At 37.0% G+C, this 17,044-nt stretch overlaps 1 protein-coding gene across 9 annotated transcripts in view; it reads right to left on the bottom strand.

Annotated features, from left to right (window-relative positions):
* Positions 1 to 368: 368 nt before the first annotated feature.
* Positions 369 to 17,044, bottom strand: part of PARP4 (poly(ADP-ribose) polymerase family member 4) — a 131,878-nt gene continuing 115,202 nt past the window's right edge. For 6 of the 9 annotated variants that reach the window (XM_070577758.1, XM_070577762.1, XM_070577763.1 and 3 more), the window contains 2 exons: positions 4,462 to 4,594; positions 369 to 751 (listed from right to left, as the gene is read on the bottom strand). In XM_070577758.1, coding sequence (XP_070433859.1) covers positions 556 to 751; positions 4,462 to 4,594 — 329 coding nt within the window. In that variant the 3' untranslated portion in view covers positions 369 to 555. The remainder of the gene's footprint in view (positions 752 to 4,461; positions 4,595 to 17,044) is intronic. The other 3 variants (XM_070577760.1, XM_070577766.1, XM_070577761.1) reach the window with 1 other exon arrangement.

Raw genomic sequence — 17,044 nt, 5'->3', positions numbered from 1 at the left:
GAAGATAACGTAGGAGAAAATCCAGATGACCTTGGGTTTGGTGATGAGATTTTGGACGCCAGACCAAAAGCAAGATCTATGAAAGAATTGCTTGGGACACCCAGTTTCTCTAAGTAACAAGAGGTCTGCAGACTGGGAACCAGATCAGGGAGCATGCATGCCGAGGGCCAAGGTCTGGATACCCAGGGCCCTGGAAACAGGCTTGCATGCCAGGAACACGGGCAGTAGCCAAAGACCTGTTTCTTCCCAGCTTGCTTAGTCCAGCTGGGCCAGTTCTCTACTAGACTCCTGAAAGGGGAGAAGGAAATGAGCCTCCAGAACCATCCAGATATGTTTCTCATCACCTTAAAACATTTAAACACCAAAAATCTGTAATATTGTAATTTTTATTATTACTTGTTCATTAAAATAACAATTCTGCTTCCATTTATTTTAAAGTCATTGACTGCTACAATGAATACAATCATAAGTAAATTTCATTATAGGTATCTATTAATATCTGATCATTTTATAAATGGAAGCATGAAAAAAGTATAAAATACAAGTTCATTTGATTCAGTCTTTACTGTAATGAAGAACTCCATGGAGAGGAGAAGTGGTGTTCATGGGCTGGATTCCCAGTAGCTGCTTCGTGGCAGAGTCCCAGTCTTTACCCAATTCCAGCCGTTGGCAGATAGATGGATATTGTCCTTCAGTTCTTCTTAGCCATTCACTTGCTTTCTTTATTTTCTCAGAAGCCCAGGGAATATTCCTAGATTTTTTAAAAACAAGTTTCCATCAATTTCAGAATATATTACATACGAAATGTAATGTGGCACCAAATCCAGTACATTATATCAGACAAAATAATTCTGTTAAAAATTAAGATATTTAATAAAAGTAGTTGTCTTTGACATTTTATGAAAGTTCTACCAGCCTGACAGCGCTTTTAACTTATTCAGTGCATTCTTAAGTATATTATACTCACCACTTTCCAGCTTCCACTATGCCTCACAGACTTCCTTGCTGCCTCCAGGACACCCTACGCTTTCTAGCCTTTATATATTGGTTTGTGACCCCTTCCCATTCTTCTCCATCTAAATCCTATCCTTTCTTCAAGTACAAACTCAATACTATTCTACAAACTAGACTTCCATTTTTCTCTCCTTTTTACTGTACCAAGAATTGATTAGTTCCTTGCAAAGAACCTGAGGGCTACCCGTGAAACTGGCATATATTTAATTCTATCACACAAACCAGGAATAACTTACTAGTAAAATGTGCATAACGTAAAAATGTCAAGTCTGGGTCCATAAAATGCTGTCAAATATTCAAGACTGCCACATATTCAAATTTATTCAAGACAAAAATTCTGAGATTTTTCATTAACATTAGTTAGCTACATCATTTGTTTTGTCATCTGCTAGAACTTGTTAGCAAACAAGCAGTAACATATACTAAAGTTTCAAAGAAAATTCTAAGAGGGGGAAACTAAAAATTGGGAAATTCTCTCCATCTTGCTGATTTTTTCTCCCTGTTAACTGGGAAAGGGCCATCAGTACAGTGTGGTGTGAAGAGATGGGTGCAAATGCGGACACTGCAATCACACAATATTGGCTATGTGATATTGTGCAGCTTGACTTCAACACTGGAAGTCTCAGTGTCCTCAGTTACGATAATAATGCGAGATCCTATGGGTTTGTTGTGGGCTTTAACGAAATGGGTGAATTTAACATGTTTAACAGTCCCTAGTACAGAGCAGACAATCAACAAAGTTAGCTGACTATCACAATGACATGAACATGCCCAAAGTGGTTCAAAGACCCATGTTTCCCAATCATTATTAGTCTACTAACTACTAAAGGCAACAAAACTGATTTTAAATATTCTAATTCAACTCGCCTTCCTTCAATTCAGTTGGCCTCCAAACTTTTGACTGACCATTCCCCTAGTATGAAAATTGTGTTCATACACCTGCAAGTAATATACTACTACATTAATGTTATTACACCATGAAGTAGAAAAAATAGAAAGAAAAGTTTTAAATATGCAAGGAACAGGAAATAAAAATTACTTAAAATAGTTTTATTTATTAAAGTGTCAACAAACCATTTTGCTCTCACAATAATAGTAATATAGTAAGAACAATGTGATGGAATATACTTATTTTTGAAAATATTGGTTTAAAACTTTGTGATACTGCAATTCAAAAGTAGGTTCAAAGTTATTAATACTTGGTCTAAATGGCTGTCAGTTGGAAAATGAACTAGATAGAAGTGCCTCTTTGGTTGTGCCTATTAAATCAAATCCTAACTTTTCAGTCCCATCAACTAGTTCTTTGAAGCAATTTTTTCTTCCTTTCTTTTTTTTTTTTTGAAGACGATTAGCTCTTAGCTAACATCTGCTGCCAATCCTCCTCTTTTTGCTGAGGAAGACTGGCCCTGAGCTAACATCCATGCCCATCTTCCTCTACTCTATATGTGGGACACCTGCCACAGCATGACTTGACAAACGGTGCCATGTCCGTACCTGGGATCCAAACCAGTGAGCCCTGGGCCACTAATGCAGAACGTGCGAACTTAACTGCTGTGCCACCAGCCTGGCCCCTCAAGCATTTTTCTTGATATTCATTTAATAAATTTCCATCTTTCTCAAAGAGTTGCTCTGGCAAACTAATGTGGAGGTGTTGCTTTTTTAAAATGGACATATAAATTACATTTAGTAAAACGCTCAACTAATTCTTTTCTGGGTACCTATTTTGTGTTTGATGCTGTTGGGAATAGAGAATTTAATCAGTCTTTGTGAGAGGGTAAAAACAGGTCTACTTATTTATTTTAATTTCCTCTGTAAATATGTAACTCTAAGGAATAAGAACTTTTTCTTAAACATGACACTTAAAAATAGTTTTAAATAATTATTTAAAACACAAAATATCCAGGTAGTGTTTAAGTTTCTCTAACTGTCCTTTTTTTTTTTGTTTTTTTAGCACATGGGTTTTATTCAAATCAGGATCCAAACAAGGTCTACACATTGCCTTTGGTTCATATGTCCTTTAATTTTTAGGTTCCACCTCTCCCCTCTTTCTTCTTTTGCCATCATTTCCTCACATTCCAGATATAGCTGATTGCATTCCATAGTATAATTGAACATGTTTAATCTCTATTCTCTGATATCTGATCTTTATTATGTAAAATATTTACATAGTTTCAAAGTAAAAACCATAAAACAAGGTACATTAGGAGAAACCTGGCCTCCATCCTTGTCTCCTCCCCCTTCCCCTATAGATAATATTTTATTAGTTTTCTCCTTATCCTGCCTTTTAAAAAAGCATAAGCAAATTGCAATGTGTGTGTGTGTGTGTGTTTGTGTGTGTGTGTAGACACACACATACAAGGGGTGACCATTTGCATGGGATATGGCTGGAGTTTTGATGGGTAAAGGGGTATTCATACACTCAGACCACTTGTGGTGCCAGGGTTCAGCCAAGGGCTGGGGGCCAGGGCCCCAGAACTGGCTCTCTCCACACTGCCACGTTTTTGCATCAAAACTTCAAGTGGTCTCAGAATTCTGAATTTGAACCTGGTCTTCTAGGTGGTTATGAAGTTGTATTTGTCAAGGTATGACTTCAGAACTGTGGAAATTAGTAAAAGAGACCTTAACTAAATTGGAGTTGGGAAGGCCTGCAGTGGGCTGTCAGCTCCGCCATACATCATCAATTACACCAAGCAGGAAGACAGCCATACTTGCGTCTCCCACAGGAAGCATAACTGCTACTGAAGGAAGACTTCTCTCCCCACCTGGCAACAGCCCAGCCAACGAGAAGCTGTTGCCACCCTGAACTGTTCCTTTCCCCCAATGGGTTTTCTTTTAGTAGAGCCCCTCCCTACTCTCCTTTTTTTGTCTATAAAAGCAGCTCCCCTCCTTTGTTTTCCAGACTTGCCTGTGGTTTGCCATAGCATGCACATCTAGAATTGCAATTCTTTGGCTATTCCCGAATAAACTCATTTTAAGGGTAAATAGATGAATTTGCCTTTTAGGTTGACAGAACATATTTTATTTAACAGCCTCCTAATTTGATTTATAACTTTTAAATACTTAGACATACAGTATGTGGGTTTCCATTTGTATTCTTGTCCCAGGCCCTGCAATTGTTGGGAACAACTAGTCTGGTCCCAACAATCATATTGTGGATTTTCCAGAATCACATAGAATCAATATACTGTAGTGAAGAGTACTAAATAAGGAGCCAGAGATCTGGGCACCAGTGTAAGCTACACTTAAACGCTCTGCATCCCAGTTTCCTGTGCAATCCAAGAGGCAAAAATAGTGTGTCAGCCCTGCCTATGACAGAAAAGTGCAGGCAAGATATTCCCTGTGAACAAATTCTCTTTGTACTTAGCAGTCTGTGTAGCTTCTCATAAGGTTTCATTAAGAAATGGTTGAAAATGTACGTGAGTTGCTTAATGCTATAATGAAAGCCACCTGGAAATGGAAGCGTCATCCAATTTCATCAGTGATTTGAAGACTATTCCCTCTTGATCCAACTTGGTGCGAAGAAACTGTAGTACCAAAAACGTGGCAATCAAGTCCAGAAGACGTTCTCTTCCTTTTGTACCTAAAAGTGGAAAACTTTTTTACATCTGTTGGAAACTCGGCATCTCAAACTGTGCCCATTTATAAAAGTTCTATTAAAGAAGTATAATACTATTGAACCATAATGCATTAGCAGATCAGAAAACTCTATTATACTTTTTAACGTCCTTAATTAGCCTGTTATTTAAATTAAAAAGGAGGATGATTGGATCATGTGCCTATCACATTATCCTGATGGTGGATAAGAAACTGAATTATATCCAGAACTCCCCTCCCTTGCTATTTTTAATGCCAGAGATGCATGAAGTATGCTAAAAGAAATTCAGTTTCTAGGCTCCTGCTACAAATAGCTCAGAAGAGTAAACCTAAATATACAACAGACAAACAACTGATATGGCTGATTATAGTATATTAAATAAGTTCTACTGATTAGTACTGTTGAAATACATTTCTAGGCCCAAGCTGGAGCCACTCCTCCCCTGGGTACCATGTCAGCAAAGCTAAACTTTGATAATTTTTGTGTCCCTGTAAATGCTCTGATTGACCAGAAATGCAATATATCCACTCAGCCCATCCCAAACGCCAAGCCAACTGTGGGCTCTATACTTATTTCCTTGCTCCTTGATCTTTCTAAGTAAGATCAGATATGTAACCCCAGCCAATCAACTTAAACCAAGTACTTCTTCATTGTTTCTGTGAAATGAGTTGACAACAGCGACTCAATTTTGTATCCCGGACTCCATCTTGTTAAAAATATGAAACTGGGGCTGGCCAGGTGGTGTAGCAGTTAAGTTCATGTGCTCCACTTTAACAGCTGGGGGTTTGCTGGTTCAGATGCGAGGCACGGACCTATGCACCCCTTATCAAGCCATGCTGTGGCAGGTGTGCCACATATTAAAAAAATGGAGGAAGATGGGCACAGATGTTAGCTCAGGGCCAATTTTCCTCAAAAAAAAAAAAAAAAAGAAAAGAAAGAAAGAAAGAAAGAAAGAAAAGAAAAAGAAACTGTGCTGACCTTGTTGACCTGCCAAAAGGGAGTTATTTGCTGAGAAAGGACTTTCTGAAAGACTGTGCAAAAATACACTTTTTCTGGTAACAAGATGTCCTTGAGTAAGCCAAAGAGCTGCACATAACTTGACTCTCCCTAACAAATAACTGAGGTGGTTGTTCTGGTTTCTCCTTTTTGCTCATAAAAACTCCTGACTTTTACTCCTCAGGGGGACACTTTTCTGGCTGCTGTGGAACCTGTGTTCCCCGAACTGCAATTCTAAGACCCCAAAGAAATGCTCTCCTTTTGTTTGCAGGTGCTTCTTTTTCCTCCGTTGACATTCCCTGCTCGCCTCTTTCTATAGAAGCCTGCAGCCTCTTCCCTGACTTTGCAGTTCTCTGGCCTCTTGAGAGTGGAGACTGCCCACTTCATGAAGTGTGAAATAAAACTTTTTTAGATCAACTAAATTTTTCTCTTTGATTATTTTAAGTGTTATTTATCCAAATCAAATATTTTACTATATTACAAAATACCAAAATTGAAATGAATGTTTATGCCTAATAAACCCAGAAAATAACAATCCATTTTTTAAAATGCAAGTACATATTTGAAATTACTTTACATAAAAAACTAGATTTCAAATATTGTTATTTTCCCAATCTCACATTTCATGAAACCACACTTTCCACCTCTATCTTGAGGGGGTTCAGAACAAGCCACCTCAGAATGAGCCACTTTGGCATGTGGATTATTTTGAGCTGAAGGCATCAAGACCTAGCAGACTCAGGAAAAGCTTTTTACCTCCCACTAACCACCTAAAAGAAATTAGAAAGGGGGACTGAGGCCTGTACCAGGAGGAGGCTATTACCAGAGATCACTGTTTCGTCTGAGAGACTTAACTGCATGGCAGGGCAAACGTTTGTTTACCAACCATTTCCTCCTCTCACCTTATGAATTGCCTTGAGCCCCTACCCAACCCAACCCCACTGTGAAGCCCCAGACCCCTTTCCCTTTCCTTAGCTTAGTTGCCTGGCTGTCTTTTGAGTCTCATATCTTTGTGGGGCTCCCATATGTACACGTACATATGTGTAGACGTAAAATGGTCTGCTTTTCTTTTGCTCATCTCTTTTATTATAGGTGGGGTCTAAGCTGAGAACCTAGAAGGGTAGAGGGAAAGTTATTTTTCCTCCCCTACAATCTTCATCATCTTTATTATTTTTCTTTTCTGGGGAAGATTCACCCTGAGCTAACATCTGTTGCCAATCGTCCTCTGTTTTGTATGTGATCCACCACCACAGCATGGCCACTGATGGACAAGTGGTGTAGGTCTGTGCCTGGGAACGGAACCCAGGCCAGTGAAGTGGAGCACACCAAAGTTAACCACTGGGCCACCGGGACTGGCCATTCATCGTATTTAGAGCCATAATGAGTCATCTGATAGTTTCCCGGGAAAATAATTATCTTTATTTCCATCTATGATTGATACATAGCACTGTTTCCATCACTACAACATAGCCACAATGTTGTTTTGATTATGAAATATTTTCAGCACACAGGAAAGTAGAGTGAACAATATGATGAACATCACTATCACCACGTAGCTTGTCAACTTTTAACACTTTCCCACATTTGCTTCAAATTTCTCTCTTTTCTCTAAAAGAAACAAATTACTATAAAGTTGAAGCCCCTCTTATATATGTCCTCCAGCCCATTTCCCTACCTCCACCAGTCCAGCTTTTCAAAGGTAAACGCTATTCTGATCACACATTGCTTTTGAAAGTGATCAACAGGCTCATTAAACAATATTCAGTGCTTGCAGTTTTCAATTCATTTTCCAAGAAACACTTAACAAACCTGTGTTAAATTTCTTTTATTTCCCTTTTTAGGATTTCTGTCAGATAACTTCTCTAAGTATCCAAAATCAGCACTAATTAAGGCTATTTCAGGCTGAGTGCTCTCCTCAACTGACACTCTGTATTTCAAAATAAAGTAATTGAGAGAACACCTTACAATATAAAATTTTTACAAAGGCTCAAATGTCTCTCCTTTTCTGGGTGACAATGCTTTTGGAAAAAAACAAAACCTTGTCTTATAATTAAGAATATACAGGTTTGGGGGTAAAGATGGAAGGACCTGTGCATAATATGTACATAACTGCACATACACCATTAATTTTAAATCGCTGAGATAGCCAAAACTACTTATACAATGATATCATTTTCTTAATACAGGAAAAGGAAATTGAATAAATTTTTAAAAACAAAACCAATCCGTTATCCCACAAAAGAAAATCAACAAAGACAAAAGAAAAAATGGAGACAGTTTAATTTAGTGGGTTCTTCTGTGTTTTTTTTAGTGTTACATATAAATCTTAGACTAAGATTTTAAATGAACTTCACTCCGGTCAGAATGGCTATAATTAACAAGACAGGAAACAACAAATGTTGGAGAGGATATGGAGAGAAGGGAACCCTCGTACACTGCTGGTGGGAGTGCAAACTGGTGCAATCACTATGGAAAGCAGTGTGGAGTATCCTCAGAAAATTAAGGATAGATCTACCATATGATCCAGCTATCCCACTGCTGGGTATTTATCCAAAGAACTTGAAAACACAAAGGCATAAAGATACTTGCAGCCTCATGTTCATTGCTGCAGTATACACAATAGCCAAGACATGGAAGCAACCTAGGTGCCCATCAAGGGATGAATGGATAAAGAAGATGTGGTATTTATACACGATGGACTACTACTCAGCCATAAGAAATGATGAAATCCTCTTAACCAAGGAAGTGAAGGATCTATACAATGAAAACTACAAGACTTTCTTGAAAGAAATTGACGATGACATAAAGAGATGGAAAGACATTCCTTGCACATGGATTGGAAGAATAAACATAGTTAAAATGTCCATACTACCTAAAGCAATCTACAGATTCAATGCTATCCCAATCAGAATCCCAAGAACATTCTTCACAGATATTGAACAAACAATCCTAAAATTCATATGGGGCAACAAAAGACCGCGAATTGCTAAAGCAATCCTGAGCAAGAAAAACAAAGCCGGCAGAATCACAATCCCCGATTTCAAAACATACTACAAAGCTACAGTGATCAAAACAGCATGGTACTGGTACAAAAACAGGTCCACAGATCAATGGAACAGAATTGAAAGCCCAGAGATAAAAACCACACATCTATGGACAGCTAATCTTCGACAAAGGAGCAGAGGGCCTACAATGGAGAAAAGAAAGTCTCTTCAACAAATGGTGCTGGGAAAACTGGACAGCCACATGCAAAAGATTGAAAATTGACCAGTCTTTTTCACCACACACCAAAATAAACTCAAACTGGATCAAAGACCTAAAGATTAGGCCTGAGACAATAAGTCTTTTGGAAGAGAATATAGGCAGTACACTCTTTGACATCAGTTTCAAAAGAATCTTTTCGGACACTGTAACTCCTCAGTTGAGGGAAACAATAGAAAGAATAAACAAATGGGACTTCATCAGACTAAAGAGCTTCTTCAAGGCAAGGGAAAACAGGATTGAAACAAAAAAACAGCCCACTAATTGGGAAAAAATATTCACAAGCCACTTATCCGACAAAGGGTTAATCTCCATAATATACAAAGAACTCACACTGCTTAACAACAAAAAAACAAACAACCCGATCAAAAAATGGGCAGAGCACATGAACAGACATTTCTCAAAAGCAGATATGAATATGGCCAATAGACACATGAAAAGATGTTCATCATCGCTAACCATCATGGAAATGCAAATCAAAACTACACTAAGATATCACCTTACACCCGTTAGATTGGCAAAAACATCCAAAACCAAGAGTGACAAATGTTGGAGAGGTTGTGGAGAAAAAGGAACCCTCATACACTGTTGGTGGGAATGCAAACTGGTACAGCCACTATGGAAAACAGTATGGAGATTTCTCAAAAAGTTAAAAATAGAAATACCCTATCACCCAGCCATCCCATTACTGGGTATCTATCCTAAGAACCTGATATCAGAAATCTCAAGAGTCCGTTGCACCCCTATGTTCATCGCAGCATTATTTACAATAGCCAAGACGTGGAACCAGCCTACATGCCCAGAAACTGATGACTGGATAAAGAAGATGTGGTATATATACACAATGGAATACTACTCAGCCATTAAAAAAGACAAAATTGGCCCATTCACAACAACGTGGATGGACCTCGAGGGTATTATGTTAAGCAAAATAAGCCAGTCAGAGAAAGACGAACTCTATATGACTCCACTCATAGGTGGAAATTAGTATATTGATAAGGAGATCTGATCGGTGGTTACCAGGGAAAAGGGGGGGTGGGGGGAGGGTACGGAGGGGGAAGTGGTGTACCCACAACATGACTAACAAAAATGTACAACTGAAATCTCACAAGCTTGTAATCTATCATAACATTAATAAAAAAAAAGAAAAAAAAAGGAAATGATGAAATCTGGCCATTTGTGACAACATGGATGGACCTTGACAGTATTATGCTGAGTGAAATAAGTCAGAGGGAGAAAGTCAAATTCCATATGATCTCACTCATAAGTAGAAGATAAAAACAACGACGAACAAACACATAGCATTGGAGATTGGATTGGTGGTTACCATAGGGGAAGGGGGGATGGAGAAGGGCAAAAGGGGTGATTAGGCTCACATGTGAGGGGATGCACTATAATTAGTTTTCGGGTGGTGAACATGATGTAATCTACACAGAATTCGAAATATATTATGATGTACATCCAAAAATTAAAAAAAAGAATTAAAAATCATCTAAAAAATTAAAAAAAAGATTTTAAATGATATTAATAAGCAACATATAACTCTATTTAAGATTATCAAAAATAATAAAATTATAAAATATCTAAACAGTCTTAAAAAGAAAAGTACAGACAAAATGGAGTCACTTATGCTAGGCCACATCACCAAACTAAGCCTTAACACCTAATCTAACCACAGTTTCAACCTTCTCCAGGAAAGGAATCTTAACTGGTCAGTCTGGAATTTGCTGGTCAACACCAATGAGGTAATCTGTCACCTGGGCCATTCGGCAAAGGAAGATGAAGTAATTCCCTAATAGACACTTTTGTCCCAAAGAAAGGTGACCTCATCTTTTTTTCTGTTTATGACTTCCTTGTCCTGCCTTTAAAACCCTTTCCCTTTCTGTAGCTCTTCGGATTTCCTCTCTGCTTGCCAAATAGGGTACTGCCCGATTCACCAATTACTCAGTAAAGCCAATTAGACCTTTAAAATTTAGTTGGTCAAATTTTTGTTATTTAACAACAGTATATCGAAGTCATTTAGAAAATAAATCCAGAAGGAGAAGGAAAGATAAAAGAGAAACAAAGAGGATAAAAGAGAAAGTAAGTTGGATAGAGAGATATAAAAACAAGTGAGAGAAGAAAATCAGACATCTTGAGATTGCACATAGAAGAAAGAAGCCAAAAAGCACACACATACAGAGAGTAACATGGATATATGGAGATAGGCAGAGTAGCACAGTGAAACCCACAGAAAAGGCACACCCATAAAGACATTTTACCTTTTGGCACCTGCGACACATGCTCCCCTGTATTCCTCTTATTTCTCTAGCCATTCCTTCTCAGTCTCTTTGCTGGTTCCTGTTCTGTCTGTCCACTAAATACTGGTGTGACCACAGATGGCCCTAAGCCCTCTTCTCTGCTCTAGCTATCCTCTTTCTTTAGGTGGTCTCATACGAGCCCATGGTCCATGGCTTTAGATACTGATAGTTACCCCAAAGTCTTTCCCCCCTAAATTCTTACCTCCTCCTGAGATCTACCCTCACATAACCAAGTGCTTCTTTTCAACATCTACAGGGCATCTCAAACTTTAAATGTCTGAAACATAACTCTATCAGTGTGTTTCTAGGCTCAGTCTACAGCTGATATTTTCCCTTCCCATGCTCAATCTTGAAAACCCTCCTTCTCCTTCAACTGCCCACATCCAAGCCATCACCAAAGCCTGATGTTTCTTTCTCAAAACTGTATCTCAAATCTTCCCAAGTATACACGTAAATTTTTTAAAAATTAAATATTGAGTAGATACAACAAACAATAAGATATCTGTAAGGTAGAAATAATATAACAAACACCCAAGTATGAACTACCCATTTTTTATTTTTTAAAATTGTAGTACATAGACATAACATAAAATTTACCATTTTAACCATTTTAAGTGTACATTTCAGTGCTATCAAGTATATTCACATTGTTGTGCTACCATCACCACCATCTTTCTCTAGAACTGTTTTCATCTTGTAAAACTGAAACTCTGTCCCCATTAAACACTAACTCCCCATTCCCTACTCCCCCCCAGCCCCTGGCAACTGCCATTCCACTTTCTGTCTCTATGAATTTGACTATTCTTTGTACTTTATATAAGTGGAATCATACAGTATTTGTCCTTTTGTGACTTGCTTATTTCACTTAGCATAATGGTTTTTTTTTTGTTTTTTTTTTAAAGATTTTATTTTTTCCTTTTTCTCCCCAACGCCCCCCGGTACATAGTTGTGTATTCTTCGTTGTGGGTTCTTCTAGTTATGGCATGTGGGACGCTGCCTCAGCGTGGTCTGATGAGCAGTGCCATGTCCGCGCCCAGGATTCAAACCAACGAAACACTGGGCCGCCTGCAGTGGAGTGCGCGAACTTAACCACTCCGCCACAGGGCCAGCCCCACTTAGCATAATGTTTTTGAGGTTCACGCATGTTACAGTGTGTGTCAGAATTTCCTTCCTTTTCAAGGCTGAATAATATTCCACTGTATGTATATATCCCAGTTTCTTTATCCATTCATCCATCGAGGAACATCTGGGTTGCTTTCACTTTTTGGCTATTGCAAATAATGCTGCTATGAACATGTGTGTACAAATATCTCTTTGAGTCCCTGCTTTCAATTATTTTGGGTATATTACCAGAAATGGAATTGCTGAATCATATGGTAGTTCTATTTTTAATTTTTTCATGAATTGCCATACTGTTTTCCATAGCAGTTGAACGAATTTACATTCCTACCAACAGTAAACAAGGGTTCCAATTTCTCCACATTCTCACCAACACTTATTATTTTCTGTTTGGGTGTAAGGTGGTATCCAACTACCCATTTTAAGAAACAGAACATAATCATTACCTTGGAAGTGACTGGGAGCTGTGTCTCAATCCTGTTCTCTTCTGCTCCTTGTTAGAAACCACCATGGATCCTGATGTTTGTGTGTATCACCCAGTTCCACCACAAGATTTGTACCTTGTTTATAGATTGTTTACCGGTGTTGAAAATATTTTATCCTAGTTTGTGGTATGTCTTTTCCACATTTTAAATTTTATTCATTTATTTATTTACTTATTTTTAATGTAAAGGCATTGTTGATGTTAATGCAGTCTATAATCCTTTGCTTTATGGCTTGTGTTTTTTAGGGGGGGATTAAGAAATTCCTTCCTGAATGACAAATCAAATGTTTCAATGTTAACATCTGGGGAATTTGGGTGAAGGGTATATGCGAATTCTTTGTACTATATTTGCAATTTTTCTCCAAGGTTAAAATTATTTCAAAATAAAAAGTTTAAAAAAATCCTGCCTATCCTAAAATCATAAAGATACTTTCCTGTATTTTCTTGTAAAAGTTTTGTAGTTTGCCTTTCCCACTGAAGTTTTCAATCTATTTGTAATTGATTTTTGAGTATGGTGTGAGGTACAGTTTGAGGTAAACTGTACTTTTTTCCTTATTGCCTAGTAGTTCTAGTACCATCCATCCAGATGAAAAGTCCATCTTTTCATCACTGATTGGTATTTTTTAAAATTATAGCCACCCTAGTGGGTATGAAGTAGTATTTCACTGTAGTCTTTATTTGCATTTCCCTGATGACTAATGAGGCTGAGCATCTTTTCATGTCCTTATTAGCCATTTGTATATGAAACTGTCTATTCAAATCCTTTGCCTATTTTTTAATTGGGTTATTTGTCTTTTCATTATTAAGTCAAAGGTTCTTTATATATTCTGGATACCAGTCCCTTATCAGATATATGATTTACAAATATTTTCTCCTGTTCTGTGTCTCGTCTTTTCATTTTTCAATTACAGCACAAAATTTTTAATTATTTTATTGAGGAATAATTGAGATATATTACAAAATTTTTCATTTTGATCAAGTTGAATTTGTCTTTTGTTGCTTGTGCTTTGATGTCATATAAGAGACCACTGCCTAATCACAAGTCTTGAAAATTTACTCCTGTTTTCTTCTAAGAGTTTTATAGTTTAAACTCTTACAGTTGAAAGGAAGGGATCCAAACTCATTCTTTTGCATGCAGACATCCAGTTGTCCCAGCACCAGCTGTTTGTTGAGAAGACTGGTCTTTCCCCATTGAATTGTCTTGGCATCCTCGTCAAAACACAATGGACTGTAAACACAGGGGTTTATTTCTGGACTATCAATTGTATTCCATTGATTTACGTATCTGTCACTATGCCATTACCACATTATTTTGATTCTGCAGCTTTACTGTAAGTTTTGAAATAGAGAAATGTGAGTCCTATTTTTTTCCTCTTTTTCATAATTGTTTTGGCTATTCTGTGTCTCTACATTTCCATGTGAATTTTAAGATCAGCTTGTCAATTTCTGCAAAACAGTAATCTGAGATTTTGATAGGGATTGCAGTGAATGTGTAGATCATTTTCGAGAATGTTGTCATCTTAACAATATTAAGGCTTCCAATTCATGAACATGGGATGGCTTTCCATTTACTTAGATCTTTTAAAATTTCTTTCAATAATGTTTTACAGTTTTCAGGTACAAGTCTTGCATATCTTTTGCTAAATTTATTTCTAAGTATTTTATTCTTTTTGATGCTATTGTAATCCTTGTCATACTTTGTTAACAAATTATGCTAGTAAAACATACTGTTCAGTATTCTCCTATTTTTCCTAAACTCTGCAATATTTTGTGTTAGATTGGAATTATCTGTTCCATGAATGTTTGGTAGAACATGGGGTAAAACTATCTTACCCTGGTGTTTCTTTGTGGATTTTAAACTACTAATCCAATTTCTTTTTGTTGTTGTTGTTGTTGTTGAGAAAGATTGGCCCTGAGCTAACATCTGTGCCAATCTTCCTCTGTTTTGTATGTGGGTCGCTGCCACAGCATGGCCACCAATGAGTGGTTTAGGTCCACACCCTGGAACTGAACCCGGGCTGCCAAAGTGGAGTGCGCCAAACTTAACCACTCGGCCATGGGGCCAGCCCCTACAATTTCTTTAATGACTATAGAATTAGTCAGGCTTTCTATTTCTTCATGAGTTGAATTTGGTAAATCATATTTTTATAGGAATTCATCTAAGTTTTAAAATTTATTGTCATAAAGTTGTTCATAAAATCTTCTTATCTTTTAAATCTCTCTACCATCTGTAATTAAGTACCAGCTTTTATTCTTAGCATTGTTTATAACGCCTTCTTTCTCCCTTTTTTTTGTTCACTCATGAAACAGATTTGACATTTTTATTAATCTTTTAAAAAACCTGACTTCTTTGAGGTTTTTTTGTTTTCTTTTCTTGTGTGTTTCCATACCATTTTTAGGATTGTTTGTTCTAGTTCTGTGAAAAATGCCATTGGAATTGTGATATGGATTGCATTGAATCTGTAGATGGCTTTGGGTAGTATGGACATTTTAACAATATTGGGTCTTCCAATCCACGAGCATGGAGTATCTATCCATTTACTTGTGTCTCCTTCAGTTTCTTTCATCAATGTCTTATAGTTTCAGTGTATAAGTCTTTCACCTCCTTGGTTAAATTTATTTCTAGGTATTTTACTCTTTTTGATGAAATTGTAAATGGGATTGTTTTCTTAATTTCTTTTTCTGGTGGTTCATTACTAGGGTATAGAAACACAACCAATTTTTGTGTAGTGATTTTGTATCCTGCAACTATCCTGAATTCGTTTATTAGTTCTAACAGTTTTTTGGTGGAGTGTTTAGGGTTTTTATATATATTATCCTGTCATCTGCAGATAGTGACAGTTTTACTTGTTCCTTTTCGATGTGGATGTCTTTTACTTCTTTTTCTTGCATAAATGCTCTGGCTAGGACTTCCAATACTATGTCGAATAAAAGTGGTAAGAGTGGGCATCCTGTAGATTTATAATCTTAAATTCAGGTAATTTATGCACTCCAACTCTCTTCTTCTACCACAATGTTATCTTGGCTATTCTAGGTCCTACTGCATTTTCACATAAATTTTAGAATCAGCTTATCAATTTGTATAAAAATGTCCCCTGGGATTACAGTGAATCTACTTCTGGGCTCTCTATTCTGTTTCATTGATCTATTTGTCTATACAGTCACCAAGACCACACTGTCTTGATTACTGTAGCTTTACAGTAGGTCTTGAAGTCAGGTAGCATCAGTCCTCCAACTTTGTTCTTCTTCTTCAATATTGTGTCGGCTATTCTGCGTCTTCTGCCTCTCCATACAAACTTTAGCATCAGTTTTTCCATATCCATAAGATTGCTTGCTGAGATTTTGATTAGGATTACACTGAATTTGCAGATCAAGTTGGGAAGAACTGACATCTTGACAATATTGAGACTTCCCATCCATCAACATGAAATATCTCTCCATTTATTTAGTTCTTCTTTGATTTCATTCATCAGAGATTTGTAGCTTTCCTCATATAGATCTTGTACATATTTTCTTACCTTTATACCTAAGTAATTCATTTCAGGGGGTATTAATGTAAATAATATTGGGTTTTTCATTTCAAAACACAGTATCTTTGTTGATATATAGGAAAGCAATTGACATTTGTATATTAATCTTGTATCCTGCAACCTTGGTATATTGCTTATTAGTTCTAGGAGTTTTTTTGTCAATTCTTTTGGATTTTTTACATAGGCAATCATGTCCTCTATGAACGAGGACAGTTTTTATTTCTTCCTTCCAATCTGTATACCTTTTATTTCCTTTTCTTGCCTTATTGCATTAGCAAAGAATTCCAGTACAATATTAAAAATGAGTTGTCAGAGTTGGGAAATCCTCGCCTTGTGCCTGATCTTAGTGGGAAAGTTTCGAGTTTCTCACCATTAAATGTAATATTAGCTGTAGGTTTTTTGTAGATAGTCTTTATCAAGTTGAGGAGGTTCTCTTGTATTCATAGTTTACTGAAAGCTTTTTTTTTTTTTTATCATGAATGGGTATTGGATCTTCTCAAATGCTTTCCCTGCATCTATTGATATGATCATGTGATTTTTCTTTTTTAGTTTGTTGATGTAATGGATTACATTAAATGATTTTCAAATGTTGAACCAGCCTTGTACACCTGGGATAAATCCCACTTTATATACTTTTTGGATTCAAGTTGCTAACATTTTGTTAAGGATTTTCGTATGTATGTTCCTGAGAGATATTGGTGTGTGGTTTTCTTCTCTTGAAATGTCTTTGTCTGGTTTTGGTATT

The sequence above is a fragment of the Equus przewalskii genome, chromosome 16 (genome assembly GCF_037783145.1).
Source record: "Equus przewalskii isolate Varuska chromosome 16, EquPr2, whole genome shotgun sequence".
NCBI lineage: Eukaryota > Metazoa > Chordata > Mammalia > Perissodactyla > Equidae > Equus > Equus przewalskii.
This window is presented reverse-complemented; position numbering and strand designations above follow the sequence as displayed.